The sequence below is a fragment of the Pogona vitticeps genome, chromosome 12 (assembly GCF_051106095.1).
Source record: "Pogona vitticeps strain Pit_001003342236 chromosome 12, PviZW2.1, whole genome shotgun sequence".
Classification (NCBI taxonomy): Eukaryota; Metazoa; Chordata; class Lepidosauria; order Squamata; family Agamidae; genus Pogona; species Pogona vitticeps.
The window spans coordinates 6,854,654-6,875,840 of record NC_135794.1 but is presented as its reverse complement, the minus strand read 5'-3'; the positions used below and the strand labels follow the sequence as shown (position 1 = coordinate 6,875,840).

The 21,187-nt window shown below is 45.4% G+C and overlaps 1 protein-coding gene across 1 annotated transcript; it reads left to right on the top strand.

Annotated features, from left to right (window-relative positions):
* The first annotated feature begins 273 nt into the window (after positions 1-273).
* On the top strand, positions 274-20,657 carry HEXA (hexosaminidase subunit alpha). The gene is made up of 14 exons (XM_072981536.2): positions 274-570; positions 4,716-4,814; positions 6,333-6,398; positions 6,504-6,550; positions 7,858-7,968; positions 8,770-8,871; positions 10,086-10,218; positions 10,385-10,565; positions 11,282-11,368; positions 13,058-13,130; positions 15,844-16,024; positions 17,097-17,187; positions 19,083-19,187; positions 20,285-20,657. Exons 1-14 carry the CDS (start codon positions 330-332, stop codon positions 20,346-20,348), a joined length of 1,581 nt encoding a protein of 526 aa, XP_072837637.2. The 5' UTR covers positions 274-329; the 3' UTR covers positions 20,349-20,657.
* Positions 20,658-21,187: the final 530 nt, after the last annotated feature.

Here is a 21,187-nt window from a genome sequence, read left to right as displayed (position 1 = left end):
ACATATACATATACATATACACACACACACACACACACACACTACAACTCCCAGCGTCCCGCACCCAATTTTCTGGGAATTGTGGTTTGTGCAAGCGGCCTTTCCCGTGCTTATGCACGGGTCCGTCCATTTCCCGTGTCAGGCGATGCTCACAACTCCCCAACCCAACCTCCCCCCCCCCACCGGCAGGCCCAGCGGCAGCCGCCGCCACGTGAGCTGCGGGGCTGGGCATTGTGTCAGCTGCCATGGTCACCTGACTCCGGGCTGCGGTGCCATGTGACGAGCGGCAGAAGCGCGCCCGCTGTGTCTGCCTATGCTTTCCCCGAGCGATGGCGGGGCGGCGGCTGCGGGCTTGGCTCCTCTTCCTCCTCTGGGCGGGCGCCGGCAGCGCGGTGTGGCCCCAGCCGCAGCTCCTGAGCTCGGCTCCCGAGGGCGGCTGCCGGCTGAGCTCCCGGCGGTTCCGGTTCGCCTACGCGAACGCCTCGGCGGTGGGTCCCGGCTGCGCGGTGCTGGACGAGGCGTTCCGGCGCTACTGGGGGATCCTCTTCCCTCCCGGGCGCCGGGAGCCGGGTGAGAAAAAAGCCGGAGAAGAGGGTCGAGGGGGGGGGGGCGCCCTTCCGTTCGAAAGGGAAAAGACACACAATGTATAGAGATTTAATTCATTTTTTCCCCTTCTTGATATTTGTCTCTTTGCTGTTTTTAGTTTTAAATATTGTCTTTTAATTGTTGTAAGCCGCCTTGAGTCCTTTTTAAGGAGACAGACAGACAGATAGACAGATAGATAGAGAGAGAGCGAGAGAGATGCTCCCCTCCCGCATGGAAGTGTCATCATCGCTGCTTCCTCCGCTTTGGAATCCAGAATGGAGAAGTGATGAAGCAAATTCCTTCTACACGTACTCAAAAGTTGCACCTCTTCCTTTTTTCTTTTCCTTTCCTTTTTTTTTGTTCTTTATTGGGGGGGGGGCTCCCTGTTAGGTGCTGAGCGTTTCTGTATGAAGGTTTGGCCTGGAAGGTTTAATCTCCATTGGTATAAAGCAGTTTAATGTACATTGTCCTGCATGTCTTTGCAGGTTATCTACCTGCAAGTCGGAACCAACTTACAACTACTCTGTCAGGGCTTTCAATTTAAGTGAGATACTGTATTTAAGGAGTAGTTTTACCAGTCCCCCACCCACCCCTTAAGTTTCTATGACTGAGTGGGGATTCAAACCCAGACCTCTTGTTCATTACGTGACTGCTCCTTAGAGACTTGATGCGATATATTCTTCTACTAGAATTTCATAGGTTGTATTTCTATGTTGTGCTGTATTTCTATGCCTTCTGATTACTCCTGATTGCTAAACTCATAACCCAAATGAAATATAAGCGATAAAGAATTCAAGTCCTAGGTGAAGTTCACTTAAATGCACCTAGAGTAGTGGTTCCCAACCTTGGGTTAACCCAGGTGTTCTTGGACTGCAGTTCCCAGAAGCCTTTAGCACCAACCATGGTGGCCGAGGTTTCTGGGAATTGCGGTCCAAGAACACCTGGGTTACCCAAGGTTGGAAACCGCTCATCTAAAGCTTGAACTCTTTATCTCCTACATGTTTGGACTATGGCTTTCTAATATAATACCTGCACGAATCTGCTTATCTATACTAGGCTGCCCTTCCCATCTCCCGAATATGGTTGGGTAAATGACCACGCTTAAGATAAATGTTTGTACCTTCATCATTTCTGTTCTTCTGTGGCCCTCTCCTGCCAAACATGGATGTGGATCCATGCAACTAAGACAACCCTCTGCGCATGTGATGAACAGTTCATGAAACTTTACACTAATTCAAACCTGCTTGTTCTCAAGATGCTTCAGGGCATCTGAGAGTGACCAAGTGGAGCAGAGGAAAGTGATACGTGGATTTTACTAGAGAAAGGTCAGGTTATAAATGCAGCTAATAAATAGATGTAGGTTTGCACCGATCACAGTGGCTGAATCAGGGCTGCAAAGATACTTACACTGGAATAGGCAGATATGGGGCGGTGCCGCATGAGTGCAATGCTGTACACATTTCATTAGGAATAAGCCCCACTCCGTGACTTCAGTGGGGCTTCTGGGTAAATGTGCACAGAGGGTTAAAAAGTCTGTTCAAAATTTCCCTTGGTTTGCAAAGCGCTTCCGGTGAGACTAGCCCAAGGTTGTTGTGAAATATCTTTATTAGTCCTTTCAAGCAACACTTGTTGCACAGCTTAGCAGAGTAACCTTTTTCAGGCTGCCATGCTGACAGCGGAATTTGGGGAGTTGTAGTCCAAAGAAAAATATAACTTCCACACGCTTTCGGCTGCTGTCTGCGGCGGGAAAACAAGAAAAACGGATATAATGTCTATGACCTTATAAGTGGCCTTGGCACTTTGCACAGCTGTGTAGGCAAAACTAGGTAGATCTTTGCCTGCAAAGTGTTTACAGACACTGGAGGAACAGCAGAGGACAAAGGCTGCACCAGGAAGGTTCAGTGACAAGGCTTCAGCTAAGCTTATTTGTCGTTCCTCATTCCACCCTTCTCAGATCATACGTTCACAGCTTTCTTGCCCTGTAGATACACAGAGAGACTTTGCAGCCTTTTGTCTGACGTTGCAGTCTTGGTGAGGCCAGTGGAGGCCTGTTGCTATTCCGCCCAGAGGCTGAGAAACCTGTTTCTCCTGGCTAGTTTAGAAAAGTGACTTTTCAGAGTCTGATTCTGCCCTTCCTTTCATGAAAGCTTACTCATTTCTTTGCCTGGAGGTCATGGAGGGAAATACAGGCTAGGGGGGCAGGTGGGCTGTGCCTTTGTTTTGGAAGATGTTGACTTTTAGAGTCTTTGGGCATGGGTATGCTCTATAACAGTGGTCCCCAACCTTGGGCCTCCAGATGTTCTTGGACTACAACTCCCAGAAGCCTTCACCAGCACCTCTGCTGGCCAGGATTTCTGGGAGTTGAAGTCCAAGAACATCTGGAGGGCCAAGGTTGGGGACCAGTGCTCTATAATCATCATCATCATCATCATCATCATCATCATCATCATCATCATCATCATCATCATCATCATCATCATCATCATTTCAGAACTGCAGAGCTGGAAGGAGCCCTGTGGATCATTGAGTCCAGCCCCTGCCAGGGAGATACAGTGAAGTATTGAACTCCCAGCCTCTGGATCCATAGCCAGATGCCTAAACCACTGAGCTATCCAGCAGTGATTTTCCCATGTGGGTCTGCAGAGCCGAAGTCTGTGACCTTTTCGGTGCTGTAGGCATTTCCTTAGGCTTACGTACCCACACACACACACACATGCGTGAAGCTGTGTTGGTAATGGTTGCTGAATATATGTATGGGAAGCTGAATTTAATAAATAGACATAACAGATAAGCAAGGGTTTATCTCTTTGAATGCAGCCCGTGATTGCATATACAACTGTTGTTGTGAATGGCTTCCTGCTAATTGCAAAATTATAACCTTGAGCAGCGTGATTTGGATTGCTCTACTGTAGCTGCAGACATCACAGCTGTGAGGGATTTTTTTTTTAAACCGAAGTCCGGTAATGAGTTTGTATGGCTAATAAGAAAGGGATGCACATCAAGTGACTGGACTGTCTTCCCTTGCAGAATTCATGGTAGCAAAGAGATGTTTCCCTTCACTTCTGTGAGATGGAACGTTTTTGCTGTCAAACGTCTTTCTTCCCTTGTTCTTTGCAGTTCTCGTTTTATAATAATGATCATGTGCCAACAAGTCAATTCTGACTTACTGCCTTATTAGACTCGCCTCCAGTATCCCTGGGAATGGTTTGGGACCTCAATACTTGGCGGAATGCCTCCTCCCGCCTAGATCTACTCGTATCACCCAATCTAGCCAGGAGGGGCGACTGAGGAGCCTAACGCCGAGGGAGGCCCAGGAAAAACAACAAGACACCGGACCTTCTCGGCAGTGGCTCCCAGGCTCTGGAACACGCTCTCCCCCCTCCCCCCCCGAGATTCGTCTGGCCCCCTCGCTGGGCACTTTCAAAAACCAGCTCAAGACCTGGTTATATAGACAGGCCTTCCCTCCAGGCACTACGTAACTTTCTCTTTTTCTCTATCTTTATCGATTTTGTTTTGGGTAAATGTTGTAAATTGTTGTTTTATATTAATTATTTTTATTCTGCGTTTCGTGAGCCGCCCAGAGTAGACTATGTCTAAATGGGCGGCATATAAGCTCAAGAAAGATAGATAGATAGATAGATAGACAGACAGACAGACAGACAGACAGATAGATAGATAGATAGATAGATAGATAGATATAGATCGATAGACAGACAGACAGACAGAGAGACAGACAGACAGACAGACAGCGGCATTGTCCTCCTCATCATCACGCCCATCCGGACTGCACTTCCCCACCTCCCTGTGCAGCTGACCCCTCCAGCTGTGCTGCCGCAATTCATATTCGAATACGAATAGCCCACCTCTCCTTCAAACCACCAGCCCTCACCAAATATTTGGAATGGAAAAGATCAAGAAACCGTGGGATGGAGGATGGGGGGGGGGGGCAGGAAGGTCCCTAGTTGTTGTGTTCTTTAAAGAGCACAACAACCCCTGTGAAGGTGAACTGTGGGATGAACAGAACTGAGGGGTGGAAGCGCCGTGGTGAGGAGAGGAGCACTTGAGTTTTGGATAAGGGCTCCCTTGGTCCATTTTGTGTCTCTTCCTAATGTTCACTTTGCTCTTTGCAGAGAACGGGCACCCGAACGGCCCTTCATGCGCCGAGCTTCTCGTCTCCGTCACCGAGCCGGACTGCGATGGTTACCCCTCCCTGAACTCCCGCGAGAACTGTAAGAGAAGGGGTGACTCAGGGGTGCATGTGGTGTTTGGAGCAGCGGGACCCTCTTCAGACAAGCTTTGAGTGGGCATCCCGGTTTGAATGCTGGGTGGGCTACAATCCAGAGATGGGAAACCTTTCCTTTGGGGAGGGGGCTACGAATAGGCTAGTGGCCGAGAAAAGAGAGTCTTCAGTGTGTTCGCGAAGGCTTTCACAGCCGGGATCTAATGGTTGTTGTGGCTCCCAGCACTGAAAAATACAGCGTGCAATAGGTCACCGAACTGTTCCTAGCCACAAGGACCAGTGATCACTACACACAAAAGATCAGCTAATGACACATATCAATCACAGTGACAGATATTATCACAACAATACACTCACCACAAAAACACACTGATCACCATAATCACCCCCTCTCTTGAAAAGGACAAAAGCTGATCCCACAGCCATAAATACTCAACTCCCAAACAAACTACACCAGAGCACAGAGTGCTACTCCTGTCCTCTGAAGATGCCGGCCACAGAGACTGGCGAAATGTTAGGAAGAACAACCTTCAGAACACAGCCAAAGCACCCAAAAAAACCACAACAACCATGAGTCTCCAGCTTTGCAACCAACATAGAATTAATGCAGGCTGGCTGGTAGGGGTGTGTATGTAAAGCAAACCAGTCTGTCCCTCCTCCAGGTTAGTAGAAAAAAGCAAGGGGGAAGTCAAATCCAGAAACATGGGGCCATTTTTTAAAAATTTGCCATGGAAGAGGAGGGGATTCCCACCCTGCACAGCCAGCATGGATGAGCACATATGCTGACATCCTATTAGTAACCTTTTTGTAGCCTAAATTGTAGATTAAACAATCCAGACCAGTTGACCTAAGATGTATTGCAATTAAATCTCCTGATTTAATTGTCCTGTTTCTGGGCACAATTCAAAGTGCTGGTGTTAACCCGTAAAGGCTTAAACATTTTGGGACCCCAGCTAGCTTAAAGATTGTGTCTCCCACTGCTCAGGTGTTAAGATTGTCCAGAGAGGCCTTTCTTTCCTTCCTGCCACCTTCACAGATGCATTTGGTGGGAACACGGGAGAGGGCCTTCTCTTTGGCTGCTCCCAGACTCTGGAACTCCCTCCCACTGGAGGCCCAGCTGGCCCCATCTTTGCTGTCCTTCCGCAAGCAGATAAAAGCCCTTTCTCTTCAGGCAGGCTTTCCCTCGGTGACTGGCTGCCTGAGTGGGATTTTTAGATGGATGGTTATGCTTACTGCTTTGACTGTGTTTTTAGTATTGCTTGTGTTTACCATTTCTCAGACTGGTATCTGTTTCTTTTTAATACATATTGTTTTTAGCTTTACATATGGTTTTTCTAATGATGTAAGCTGCCTTTTTATACTCATTGTTTTCAGCTTTAAATATTGTCTTTCGGTGATGTAAACCACCTTGGGTCCTTTTTAAGGAGAAAGGCAGAGTAAACATATTTTAAATAAATAAATAATATAAATAATTTCCACTCCTTTTTTTTGTACTGTGCTCTTTTAGATAAGCTGTCTGTGTCGGATGAGCGGATGTGGCTGGTGGCGGATACTGTCTGGGGAGCTCTCCGGGGTAAGGCGGATTCGTCTGAGTTGTTTCTCCTACTTCTGACTGTGCATCCATGTTTGCTTATTGTTTTTCTTTTTACACTGAGTGGGATTCTGACTTCTTCTACAGGGTTAGAGACCTTCAGTCAGCTCGCCTGGAGAGATGACGTTGGGGCAGTGAGTATGTGCAGAGAAAAATTTAAAGCGCAGGGGGTGACCTTGACTGTCTCCACAGCCACACACAGATCGCTTTGCTCAGTTGTGATCTCCTTGAGGAACAGTTCTTTTGTAAAGCTAAGGGGTCTTCATTGCCCATTCAAGACCAAGCGAACCCCAACACACGTTAGAGTACAGGAAGAGTATGTTATAATGATGCAACTGTTGTTGGGAAATCCAGTCACTGTCGTGAGGATTTCAACAAAGTTCAGGTAGTAAGGGTGGCAAACCTCTGGAAACCCCCCAGATGGTTTGGACTACAACTCCCAGAACCCCCAGCCTGTATTGCCAATGATAAAAGATTGTGGGAGTTGTTGTCCGAAAAAAATTCAAGTGGCAGATATCCTGCAGATAGGAATGAGGAGGGTCTGGTCCGTGATGTTGCTTTCCCTGCTAAGCAAAAATCTTGAATTCCTGCTCTGCTACAGTACCGTTGACAGACACACGTGGGTGCGTTGGTGTTGCACTGTGGGAACAGTGAGAGCCCTCATATACCGTGTTTCCCCGAAAATAAGACAGGGTCTTATATTAAATTTTGCTCCAAAAAAAGCTTTAGGGCTTATTTTCAGGGGATGTTTAATTTTTTAATTTTTCATGTATAACAATCTACATTTATTCAAATACAGTTATGTCATCTTCTGGTTGCTGCACAAGGGTGGAGGGCAGGGTTTGACTTAACTGGGGCTTATTTTTTGGGGTAGGGCTTGTATGACGAGCATCCTGAAAAAATCCCACTAGGGCTTATTTTCAGGCTAGGTCTTATTTTCGGGGAAACAGGGTATTATCTCGTGGGGTGAACATTGCCTAGGTTGGGGTGGAAAGACTGTGACCGTGTGGTTTAGGAGCTCTCAAGGGCTTCTGTGCAGTTCCACAGCTGCTTTTAAGGTGTGCGGATGTAGACTGTCTTATGGAGGAAAGCAAATTTTGGGAAGACTTCACCAGCGTAAACACTGTACCATCCGAAACATGGCATGGTTGTGTTTGGCTTTGACATCTCTTACCAAATCAGGAAGCCAACTTCAAGCCTCCCACCATTGAAGGTCCTTGTAGGCTTCAAATGTCCATGTCGTTTAACCTGTTCTTATAGCCGTTCTCAGTCTTTAGCCCTCCAGAGGTTTTGGACTTTGACTCCCGGGTCGCTGACCATTGGCTTTGCTGGCTGGGGCTTCTGGGAGTTGGAGTCCAAAAGATCTGGGTGGCCCAGGTTTGAGGACCACCACACGGTTGACCTCCCTCCTGATCCCACTTTGTCTTTGTCTCCTGCCTAGCTGAATATAAACAAGACGGACGTGGTCGACTTCCCCCGGTTTCCTCACCGAGGTCTGCTGCTTGACACGTCTCGCCACTACTTGCCTTTGAAAGCCATTCTGGAGACGCTGGTATGGAAATCTGTCTCAGGGCCGTTCTCTCACCTTGGGGATTGGGTGGTGCCATTTGAGTTGCCATTCACACTGCAGGATGGACGCCTGAGCCTGGAACAGAGGGGGAATCGAAACCAAGGGTGGGAAATAGAGATGGGCACAAATTGTGGTTCGGGGCAGTTTGGCTGTTCAGTGGCACAGCTGTTCCATAGGCTTTTAAGCAATAAGGAAGGTGGGTTGGAGCCTCAGGAATGACGGGATAATTGGCCTGGGAGATATATATATTTTTAATGTTTGAAAAATTGTGTTTGGTTTGCGGTGTTAACATGGATAAACGTTTCATTGCTTTTTAGTATAGTTTTTCACGACATTTAAAAATGTGTGATTGTTGCATGGCTTTCATTTTTTGTGAGCTGCCTTGGGTGCCTTATGGGGAGAAAGGTGGCATAGAAAAGAAAAGAGAAGAAATGCATTTCACATACACAGATGCATAATGCCCTCCTCCTCTCTCCTCCTCCTCTCTTTTTTCTGTCTCTCAGACACAAACACAGGGATAAAAATTCTCTCTTTCTCTCTCTCTTTCTCTCTGTCTGGAACACCGAGTTGCAGTGCAGAAGGATAATCAAGGGCACGGTTTAGTAGGTGGGGAAGACACCTTGCGTTTCATCATGCAGAAGGCTGGCTGAACATAGCTTGATTTTTTAGACCCTCTAGCTGAACACTGCGAACTGACGTCTTTTCCCAGCAATGGTTGCTGATGAGTTTCTCATAACTGGGGAAAGTTGACTTTAACCTGAACCCTTCTCTCTCGTTCCCCAGGATGCCATGGCGTACAACAAACTCAATGTGTTCCATTGGCACATTGTGGATGATCCCTCCTTTCCGTATGAGAGCATGGTGTTCCCAGAGCTCAGCGGGAAGGTAAGTCTTACCTCCCACCCCTCAGACACACACACACACACACACACACACACACACACACACAAAACTCTTTCTAGGGGTCCTTGGCGCTAGGTATAATCCAAAGCATTTTGGACCTGTGAGCCTTGTGGATTTGGCCTCCAAGCTCCAGTGCAATGCTTTAATCTTGATTGGAGCCACAGGGCCATGCACGCATCCATCCTGTCATGTTAGACATGCCGTGCATATGTAGCAGAAGCCAATGCGCTCTGCCTGATCTCTAGGAAGGTCGCTGGGAGCTGCATGCCAGTTATATGTTGCTACTATAAATCCTATCCAGCTACTACTTCAGTTGATATACTGTCTGTCGTAATCAAATATTCCTTGATGAAGATATTTTTTTTGGTCAAATGTGAGTGTTGCCTATATAGAAAGGTGAGGAACCTCAGGCCTTGGGGCCGAATCCAGCCCTCCTGGGCTCCCAGCCACGCCCCGTTCCCCAGAACCAGCTTTTCAACAGTGTTTCCCCCTTCTGATAATCTGAAATTCCTCTCCTGAGGCTGACATTACTGGCAGGAAAAGCATCCTAGCTTAAAACGTGCATACCAACATAAAATATGCTGGTATTTCTAGCCTTAGCATTTTATCTTTGGAGCCACCCACTTCTGGAATGCCGTTCCCAAGAACATCAGTGTGCAGTTTCCCCACCTAGATTCATTCCAGCATCTTTGTAGGAAAGCAGGGAGCTTGCCCTGCCGGTCACTGGAATGCGACGCCCCGCCCTCCGAGGTCTTCTCTGAAACTGGCTTTGGCTGTCAAGTTGAAAGAGGCTTTCCACCCTTGCCTTCTAAGCAGACACTTTTGACTCTTACCTTGTTGGTAATATAATCCGGGCACAGGGATGCTGGCAAGTCTTTGAGTCCAAGTCCCAAGTCCCCGTCTTTGGTCCCAAGTCCAAGTCTTTTGTACCAAGTCCCAAGTCCTGGCCTTTGGTCCCAAGTCCCCGTCTTTGGTTCCAAGTCCCAAGTCCCAGTCTTTGGTCCCAAGTCCCAAGTCCAAGTCCCTATTAAAAATAAGCTTTTGTTCCCCAGGAAAAAAGGGAGGACTGGGTGGATTCCGAGTCCCACACTGAGTCCCAGTGTGACTTAAGTATGACTTCTCAGTGTGTCCCACGACTTGAGTCCCCATCCTTGGTTACCATCAAGTAGACACCTACGTCATTATGCCTTTCCCAGGGTGCTTACAACTCCGCCACCCACGTGTACACCTCGAGTGACGTCAAGAGGGTGATCGAGCACGCCCGGCTTCGTGGGATCAGAGTGATTTCTGAATTTGACACCCCGGGCCATACTCGGTCTTGGGGTCCAGGTAAGGATCCGAGTACGCTCACAATGACCGAGAGAGTGTGGGCTGTATGTGGCTTCTCTCGTGCCACTGTCTGTCCTCTTGGTTGGTTTGCTGGTCCCATTTTTCCTTGAGCCTAACCCTACGACTGCCTCTTTTTTTTGTGCATCGGTTTGTGTCTCGATCTCAGGTACCCCAGGCTTGCTGACTCCTTGCTATGCTGGCCCAAAGCCCTCCGGAACCTACGGGCCAGTCAATCCGATCCTCAATACAACCTACCAGTTCATGACCAAGTTCTTTGGGGAAGTGAGTGCGGTGTTCCCAGATTTCTACGTCCACCTGGGAGGCGATGAGGTCGACTTCACGTGTTGGTTGGTCTTCGTCTCGTGGAGGGATTTTGGGGTGGGGAAATGGGGAATATGTGGGGAGGGAGACTCCCAACAGCCCATGGGAGGGCAGGAAGTTAGTTAATATTGGCAGGGAAGCAAAATCAGAGCTTGGAAAAGTTTCTCTTTGTTTGGATTGGGGAAAAAAATTCCAAAAATGTCCAGTGCTTTGGATGAGAGATAAGGAATCTTTTAAAAAGAAAGGAAATAAATCCTCCCCATCCTCAGAAGTGCAGAAAACCCTAATCAGTGTTATCAGCCAGAATCCTACTGGCAATTTACACATGTGGAAGTGAATTGTTGCTAATTAATGAAATGTCAGTCCAAGTTCCTGGTTGTGTGCCCATTGCACCACCGGGCTCACGACCAGGAATGTTAGCAATGCCCCCTTAAGTTGTGGCAATTCTTCACTACGGCTTAACGTGATTTCACTTACACCCATGTAAATTGTCAACAGGATACTGGCTACTATCTTTCAGTGACTAATAGACGTGACTTGGTCCCTGTCTTTCAGCTTTCACCCTGTAACTTTGAAGGCCAGAATCTTGCTCTTCTTTAAAGGCCTAATGTCAGGGATTCTGCTTTGTGTAATTCATGATAATGGCATATAGATTATATGTGTGTGGGCCAGGACATTGGAGCCTTGGGTGGGAGGCAGACTCTGCTTCTCCTTAGATCTGGCTTGGATCTCTCCTATGCAGGAAGTCTAACCCAGAGATCCAGGCGTTCATGACGAAAATGGGGTTTGGCAAAGACTACACCAAACTGGAGTCCTTCTACATCCAGAGGTAAAAGGGGGGGGGGAAGCACTTGCATAAGCTTGTTTGGGGTGGATGTGTAGGGTGGTCTTCCCCAACTGGGTCCCTTACATCTCTCTGGACTACAATGCCCATGATCCCCAGCTGACCGAAGAGCTACCTTGAAACATCAGAAAACTTCCATCCCCCCCAGGCAGTGCTCTCTGTATTAAAGCCCCAAGAGTTGGATGGTTGGCTACTGATAAATGACTTATGCCAAAGGGTTTTCTCTTATTTTACTCTAACCAAGGAAATGTGGCCTTTGTATTACATTACATTACATTTCATTATATTATATTATATTATATTATATTATATTATATTATATTATATTATATTATATTATATTATATTATATTATATTATATTATATTATATTATATTATATTATGGTTGTAGACAGACAGACAGACAGACAGACAGACAGACAGACAGACAGACAGACAGACAGATAGATAGATAGATAGATAGATAGATAGATAGATAGATAGATAGATAGATAGATAGATAGATAGATAGAAACCAGTTAATTTCCAGAGTTGTTTATTCTCCCACCAGCTCTTTAAATCTCAAAGAGATTTATCTTTAAAGGTATGGAATCTTTGGCACTCCAGATGTTTTACATTAGAATCCCTCACCATAGGCATGCTGGCTGGGATATTTGGAACCTGAAATCTAAAGCATCTTGAAGGAAAAGGGATTCTCCACTCTAAGGCACCAAGAAATGCCAATTTTGTTTGCATGTTGGTGTACCTTCTCTCTGTAGCATACAATCCTTAGAACCCTCCTGTTTTGTATTCATTGCAAAATATATATATATATCTATAAAAGAGCATCAAATATCTAGAACTAAAATGGGCAATCTCCCCTCCAGAGACCACAAGGAAACTTTTTGACTTGAATTTATTTTCAAATAATTTTAAAAATCATTTTTTGAGGGGGTTGTTGAGGTCCCCTTGGATGTGGAGTGTTCACATTTGGGTCACTGGAGGGCCATAGGATTCCCACCCCTAGACTAGAAGTCCCAAGGGAACACACTTTCCGTAAATAAAACAGCCCTGCTCAACCATGGAAACTCATTAGTACGGGGTGACATGGAACAAGTAAAACCACTCTTTAAGTATCTCACATACCATGAAAAACCTGTTTTGAGTTGCAATAAGTCAGATCAGATGCGGCTTTGATGACACATTAAAAACAAAAACAGTTCTTTAGTAAAAAGCGATTCAACTCTGACTTGACTTGGGTTTTCTTTTCTGAAGGACTCAAACTCAACTCAGAACCACCCGTCCCTCCCCACCCTCTTTTTTCCCCCTTCTGTGGGGGAAAAAAGCTTGTTTTTAATAGGGACTTGGGACCACAGACTCAGAGTTAAGCCTTGGACCTAAAAACTTGGCCAACATCCTTATTCAGAGTTGACCACCCTTGTGGGATCCGTCGCGTTCTGAGGGAGCACACCCTGCTGAACTTGAGTCAGGCCGTACCTCAGACGCCGTGGTCCTCCACGAGGCTCCCACAAAACCTCCTCTTGTCTCTCATGGCAGAACGGTTCTCAGTTGTCTCTGGGAGGAGTGAGAAAGCCGACGTATATTTTCCACAGAGCAGGAAAGCTGGGAGGGATGGGAAAGGCCTCTTCCTCCTCTTCCTCCTCACCCTTAGCCGTTCTTCTCTTCACTCCAGGCTGCTGGATATAGTCTCTTCCTATGGAAAGGGTTACGTGGTCTGGCAGGAAGTGTTTGATAACGGAGTGAAGGTGAGGACATCTCTCACGAGATGTGTTTATTTTCCTATCAGTTACACATCTAGTGAGATCTAGGTAGCAGGCACACACAGCTCTCCTCCTGTTTCTCGCAACAGTCGTGCGAGGTAGGCCAAAGGAGAGGTCAGAGATCAGCCAGTGGCAGAATAGAGGCTAGAATCCAAGTATACCATGCGCAAGGATAACCTGTAACCACTGCACTGCACGGTCTCTCCATTTTTCACGCTGTTTCTTACTTCCCCCAAATTTCTGGGACTACTTCATGGGTGGCAGGATAGAAATCCTTCTTAAATCTTGTCCTTCCTTTTCTCCCTCTTCACTCTCTGTCCGTGAACCAGCAGCTGAGCGATGGAAAGCCCTCAATCCAGGATGCCAACGGGCTGTAATACTGTGTTTCTTCTCCGTATTCTACCCACCCCACCCGTAGGGCTGAGCCAAGAGTGTCTCTGCAAACTGCAGTTTGCTGAATCTTGCCTCTTTGGGTTGGCTTTTGACCTCACCCTCATGGTTTGCATTATATCACCGGCAGGGAACATGTGCCCTCTAGACATTTTGGGATTTCACTCCCAAAGGCCCAGCCAGCATGGCGAGTCATAAGTGAGTTATGGGAGTTGTAGTCACAAACATTTGGACAGCGAAAGATGTCCCAGCTCTGCTTTATCCCATGATTGTTCCATTGGCTACCTCTTTATCCTTTTGCTATATCTTGAAGTTTTCCTTGTACACCATGCAGGAGCACTTTAGAAATGTGGTGTCATTTGGAGCAAAGAGCACAAGCAGCACCAGGGGTTATTATGTTTTAGAAATTTTTGAAAATTAGAAGGAAAACAAGTTTCTAATCCTCGTGGTTCCAGAGGAGAGCACATAAGCAATGCCCAGTGAAATTTCAGCAAGGAAAAAAAAGGTGTTGAGCACCGTTGGTAATCAAAGGGGGACTCATACAGTGGTGCCCCGCATAGCGAGGTTAATCCGTTCCGGATTAACCGTCGCTATGGGGAAACATACGGAAAGGAAAGCGCAATAGAAACGCATTAAACGTAGTTTAATGCATTCCTATGGCTCCTAAACTGACCGTTCTGCGAAGTTTCTCCATAGCGCCGTCATTTTCGCGCCCTCGGTAAGCGAGGGCAGGGCGCGAAAACACTGCGCCATTTTGGGCATCCGGCGGCCATTTTGGAACTGCCGATCAGCTGTTCCCAAAACATTGCAACGCGAAGATCAGTAAGCAATGCGATGTTTGCCCTATTCTGAAAAAAGATTGCTGTGCGGATTCATCGTTAAACAGTGCGCTCGTTAAGCGAGGCACCACTGTATTTTTAATTTGATTTTTAAAAGAGAAAGAGCCTACGTGTAGAAAGAAAGTACATAAAACAGGAGGTAAGGGTATGTCAGTTCTCCTGGTATACTAGTTTTCTACTAGCAGGGAGATGTGGGAGACTTTTGATACTGCATGTTGATTTGCTGCTTCCTGTGCTTTCCTCACTCTTCAGTAAATCTGACCTGTTTCATCTTCTCTTCTGTTCATTGTTTTTCATGCCATCCCAGCTAGTGATTAGTCTTCTATTTTTTATTGGGGTGAGTGGGTGGCGGAGGTAGGAGAAGCTACGGAAGCTCACATTGACACCCAGAAGCCTCATCCATTTCCCCCTCAAAATTTGAGCCAAACTATGGTGGATCTCTTTTGTACCTTAACTTCCTCCCTAAGTAAACACTGCAACATACGTTCACTAATCAACGCAGACTATTGAGAGCATCACTAGTGGCCTGGAAGAGCTGTAATGAAACACAGGCTTTAATACTGTCAACAGCTCAAGAATAAATTTGCAAGAGAGCCGCATCCATACTTACATAGTTTTTACTAGTAGTGCAGTTGACCTGTATCTGGGTGAAGGAATGCTCATGGACCAAAATCCTCTTAGAATAGGCTCTTAATCTTAAATTTACTTGTTGGTTCACAATCCAGCAATTAATGCAATGTGTCTTCACTAGCTAGGACTAGCAGTAGATTTAGTTCGCTGTCTTGAACGGGTCGGGTCCCAGGCAAACAAAGGCTTTGATTCTTTAGGGAACTAAAAAGCGAAACTTGCCTCTTGTCTTTACGTGGTGAAAAAGTTAAGGTGCAAAGAGAACATCGGTATGCCAGTGTTTTAAGTGTGATGAGTTGATTTTTTTTCTGAATTTCTGTGCTTTTCAGGATATAAGTTCAACTATAACTTTTTTGCTTTATACAAAAGGTTGTGGGGTTGTTGTTGTTGTTTTGGACCCTGTTAGCCCTATCTAAATCTCATATTGTCTGGGATCAGTCCCTATCTGTTTCCCGTTTAGCCCAGTCGCACAGAATTCTGACTGACACTTACCTTATATAGTAACTTGGCTGACTGTAGACACAGTGGAAAACACAGGAATGGACAGTCTCCACTGTTCATTTCTGCAGACGAGACAATATGGAAACCAGTCGTCAACCATACATGTACAGTGGTTAGACCCATTACATTTGTATAAAGTCTGCACACCTGCATATCTATGTGTGCATACATGCTGTTGCTGATCAACAGGAAGCAAAGCTGTGGGAAAGATTGCAGCCGTAACCATTATGGCTTCTGGTAACTGGAGAGCCATCGGATTATCAACCACTGCCACGGTGCTGTCTTATAAGCAAGGCCCTTCCGTAGACTCCTATCTCCTGTTCATTTTCTCTCCTGGTCAGTTGAAACCCGAGACCGTCGTCCATGTGTGGAAAGAGAACGCTGGGCCTTATCAAGAAGAAACCGCCCACGTCACCAAAGCTGGCTACCGGGCCCTGCTCTCTGCTCCATGGTATCTTAACCGTATCTCTTACGGGCAGGATTGGATGGCGATTTATCAGGTGGAGCCTCTGGCTTTTGAAGGTGTGCCTTTCTTATTGATTTGCCTTCCCCTCGTTCTAGAACCTTGTGGCCAGGAGCTTGTAGCTTTGGAATTAACCTTTGCTAATCATTGTGTTTGAATTAATCATGTTTGAATTAAGTGGCATGATTAAAAATGTGGGCAGGGGGAAGGCTAAGCGTGCATGACATATTACAAAAGTTCAGATGCATAGATCCCTCCCCCAAGGTGCTTACAGTATTACAGTTTGCCATATGAGAAACAGTGGAAGAAGAGGTGGGATGAAAATACACCTGTTTCTCTTGCACATGCTCAAGTTTAGGTATAATAGGGGGCCTGCCCCTTGTGCCCTCCAGATATTTTGGACTACAGTTCCCAGCATGCTTGACAATCAGCCATGGTGGCTGGGTCTAATGGATGCTGAAGTTCAAGATATTCTGGAGGGCAACAGGTTGGAATAGGCTGTCGGGAACACTTAGAAGCATAATGCTGGGAGGAGTCACAGGGCTGGTCCACTTGGCCAGCTGGAACTTCTGCGGAGAAAGAGTGGGCAACCATGTTCCAGCCTTAACAACCCGTGTGACTTCCCAAAGGAGTCACGCCTGAGTTATTTTGGCGCCTGCACTTGCGTTCTGAGTGTGTTCTTTTCCTGTACGTTGCAATGTTTATATTGAACTCGGGAGGAAATTCCCCGAGCCATAAGTGGCTGGCTTGTCCCGTTCCGTTGACTGGAGTTTTACACTTCAATGTTGCCTTGTTTCCCTCAACAAATATTCATCGTCATAAGATTTCCTGTAACCATAATGAAGTTCAGTTCATTGCACAGCTTAGAAATGTTATGTTTTTTGGACCAGAAACCCCAGCCAGCTCAGTGAAAAGTAGTATAGTTGCTTCCAGAAAAATAACTTTTTCAACTATTGAATGCCTGAATATTTATTTCGAAGCGTGTGTATTAATTAAAGTCCTACTGCCCACAAGCATCTTTCCGTTTACTTTGCATGTAGCATTGTTTATTCTTCCTGCTTCTGTAACTGCAGGAGTGAAGGAGACCTTGTAAGAACCTAGTTGGTTAAACAGGACGTCTTTTCCTTACAGGCAGCCCGGAGCAGAAAGATCTGGTGATTGGTGGAGAAGCTTGTATGTGGGGTGAATATGTAGATGCGACGAACTTGACCCCAAGACTCTGGTAAGAGCGTTGGTTGCTACGCTAATCCAGCTGCTCCTTGTTGGGAAAGAGTAGGTCTTGAGCTCCTTTCTCTTCCAAGTTTATCCAGGGTGAAGATGGAGCAGCTCTAGTGATCAGAACTAGGACAGAGCAGTGGAAGAATGGATGCCTAGGTTAGTGATGGAGCGTCTGGTTTTCATGCCCAAGATCTCAGGTTCAATTGCAGGCACTTCTAGTTATTCAAGAGATAACCGGTCAGCCCTCTGTCCTCTCTGCTTTGATTTGGATTGCTGCACTGAGCAGGGGGTTGGACTTAATGGCCTTCAAGGCCCCTTCCAACTCAATCATTCTAGGATTCTATGATCTCCAGACGGCGAGCAGAGATCTATCAGAGACCTCTACTGACTGGGGTGAATTCAGCAGCCCGACCTGATCTCCTCCAGGCACGTTGGACTCAAAGCCTAGCATTCCCAGCCAGAGTAGCATCCGCCTCTCCCAAAAACACAGAGTCATTGTGGTGATGTGGTTGAACATCTACTCCACTGGATGACACTGGGGCAGGCCATCACTTTTAACCTAACCAGCACCACGAGGGTTGTTCTGAAGATAAGACTGGGGGAAGGTGCTCTGTCTTCAGCTGTACGGGAATAAATATTAACATGGTGAATAAATATTTAGCTTGTAACCAAATGCTGCTTTGTTGGGCCTTGCCCTCCTTCAGAAGCATCCTAGGACCTATTATGTGGCCAGATGGTAGTATTAATCATTAACAGAGCTTAGAAATAATACATTAAAAAGTAATTTATTGCCCCAGATGGTTTTAAATTGTTTACAAGGACTTTGACATTTGCTACTTTCATTGTTAAATACCAAGATTTTTTTTTGTTTTGAACGACACTTACCACTTCTTATTATTTTAATTTTTAGTGGATACTTCTGGTAATTACCGTATTTTTCGCTCCATAAGATGCACCTTTCCATAAGACGCACCAATTTTTTAGGAGAAGAAAACAGGAAAATATAATCTGTTTTCTTCGCTCCATAAGACGCACAGACTTTCCACCCCCCTGTTTTGTGGGAAAAAAGTGCGTCTTATGGTGCGAAAAATACGGTAATTATTTTTTAAAAAATTTAATGTTGCCACAAATGAATTAATGAATTGACTGTTGGCTTGAATGGAAGCATCTGAGGGCACGCTGTCTTTTGTAAGTTTATTTTGCCATGTTATTCGTCTGCAGGACGAAGGGGGCACATTAATGATCTAATATTAACATATTACCAGTAAAATTCACATTCCCAAGTTCTGGTTATTACTTATTATTAAAATTTCCTTTGATCCTGATGTTTATTGTTCCATTCTATTGGGAGTCCCACTGTGAGAGGAATTTTCTACCACGAAAGACAGCCTGAAAATATTTTAAATAATATAAATACTTTTTCTGTTTTGATTACCAAGGGTGGTGTTTTCATACTGAAGCATCTTGTATTTAAATTGGTACATTAAATTTTTTAAAAGATTTTTAAAAGTTTCAAATTCTATTCTTTTTTTAAAAAAAATACACATTTCTGCCACAGCTAATAAAACGGAAAAGGATATGGTCCATTTCTTACTTTCTGATCCCCCCACAGATATTGCTAATTGCTTATGAAATTGAAGTGTACCTTTACATCCTGTGATAATATGTCAATTTACTTAAGAAGACAGTGTTCCAGATTATTTTAACATGAGAGCTATTCAGTTTTAGATATTTTAAATCTATTTTGTGGGAAGTCTATAATAGCTAATGTAAAAAAAAAAAATTCAAATCCAGTACATGCACTAAGGGTCATCATCTTTTTATTTGGAATACTCTTAAGGATGTGCGCTGTATAGTCCTCTTTAGTACACTAAATAACGTGGCTTGCATTTCTTTCAGGCCTAGAGCCGGAGCTGTAGCTGAGAGATTATGGAGCAACCAAACGGTTAGGAGCCTGCAAGATGCATACACGAGGCTAAGAGACTTCCGATGCACCCTACTCAGGTGATTATACTTTTTGTGACCCTCCTGGTCACTCCTTGGACTGGACACAAGGACCGTGATGTCTACAGATGTTTCCAGAAGTCTGTGACAGTCTGCCAATACCTAATAATCATCATCATGCCTCATCAAGTCGATTCTGGCTTACGGTGACCCTTTTTAATGTTTTCTAGGTGGGGAATACTCTGGCTTCCCATTCCCTTCCTCTAGGGGGCGCCCTGGGACTGTGCAGCTGGCCCAAGGCTACTCAGGCTGGCTCTTTTCTCTGGAGGCACACCATGGGAGAATTGAACTCCCACAGCTAAACCACTGAGCTATCCAAATAGCTTAGCTATAGATATTTATATTTATTCATTTAACTTACCGTATTTTTCGCACCATAAGACGCACTTTTTTCCCACAAAACGGGGTGGTGGTGGTGGTGGAAAGTCTGTGCATCTTATGGAGCGAAGAAAACAGATTATATTTTCCTGTTTTCTTCTCCTAAAAAATTGGTGCGTCTTATGGAAAGGTGCGTCTTATGGAGCGAAAAATATGGATATGCTGCCCACACTATTGTTGTAAGGTCTCTGGGCAGCTTACAACAATAAATACAATAAATACAATATATAGATATAATAGATATACAGGTACAATGTGATAGGTGTTCCCTGTCCTTTGTTATTCAAAACTACATCCACACACATTCTTTAAGGTTTTGGGCATCTCTAGAGGTCCCTTTCATCCCAAGAAGACGCCGGGAACTGCCGAACAGGGTGAGGAATTATTTAAAGCTGGACAATTGTTGCCCCCAATCCCAGCTCTCCCACAGGACCAGAAATGGTTTTTTTTAACTAGCTTTAAATCATTCTCCACCCTGTTCTGTGGTTCCCAAAGGCTTCCTGGGATGAAGGGGATCCCTAGAGACCTGACAGTGGTGAATGGGAGGCAGGGACTGATGACATCACTGGAGTTGCAGGGCGTAATTTAGGCTAACAGGATTCTGTCTGTTGCATTCTAAAGCACTGAGATAGCAATATATTTACAAAGCAGAACTTTTTTAAAAAAATGCATAATGGAATAAAAGCTTCTAGCTTTCCTTTCCTTCTTCTCTGTTGCAGGCGCGGGATCCGGGCAGAGCCACTTTTTACAGGATACTGTGAAGATGATTACAGTGCATTTTGATTTTGCACCTGGCTCCTGTTCTCTTTTTACTTGCAGCAGGGGCTCAATTTGGGGACGCCGGAGCGCGGGGGGGTATGTGCAATGGATGGGTTGCACTTGGATCAGCCCATTTTTTAAAAAAGCCTTCAAAATGGCTATTTTATCTCTGTTATTTTAACAACTCTGCCTATTTAAATGACCTCGACGGAGGTGACTCTTTTTTTATAATATTCTGTCACCCAGTTGTCCTTGTCCCACCAGCTTCTCCTCCCACCCAGTGGAATCATGCACGTTTTCTGCAACAGAAATAAATCATGCTTCTCTCTGTTACTTTTCAGTTCCTAATTCTAGGGATTCTCCCTATGGTGTAGCGGATAGAGTGACGGACTAGGACTCTGGAGAACAGGGTTCGAATCCCCACTCAGCCATGGAAGCTCACTGGGGGAGTGGAACTGGTAAAACCGCTCCTTAAATTTCTCACTTAACCTTGAAAGCTCTCTTAGGGTTGCTAGAAGTCAGTTCCAACTTGACGGTAATTCTAGCTTTGCTGCAGGAGACTGATATTTTGGCTCTGAATCCAGCAGATGGCAGCGCGAATCCAGGAACGGCCTTACAGTTCTTTTTTCTCTGGAGCAGATCATAATTTTGCTGTTCATAGTCATCCCGAATGACATTATTTGTTTTGGCGGAAAGGTGATGTGTACATTAAATTAAAACAGGCTGGGTTTCTAAGGAAAGAGGAGAGTTCATTGTTCTGCCTCCCTGTTCTTAAAAATTATTGACCCGATTCCTATGGTGGACTTACAGCTGTTGCAAGTGTAATTGTAAATCACAGCATTGAATTGCCCCAGTTCACGTGT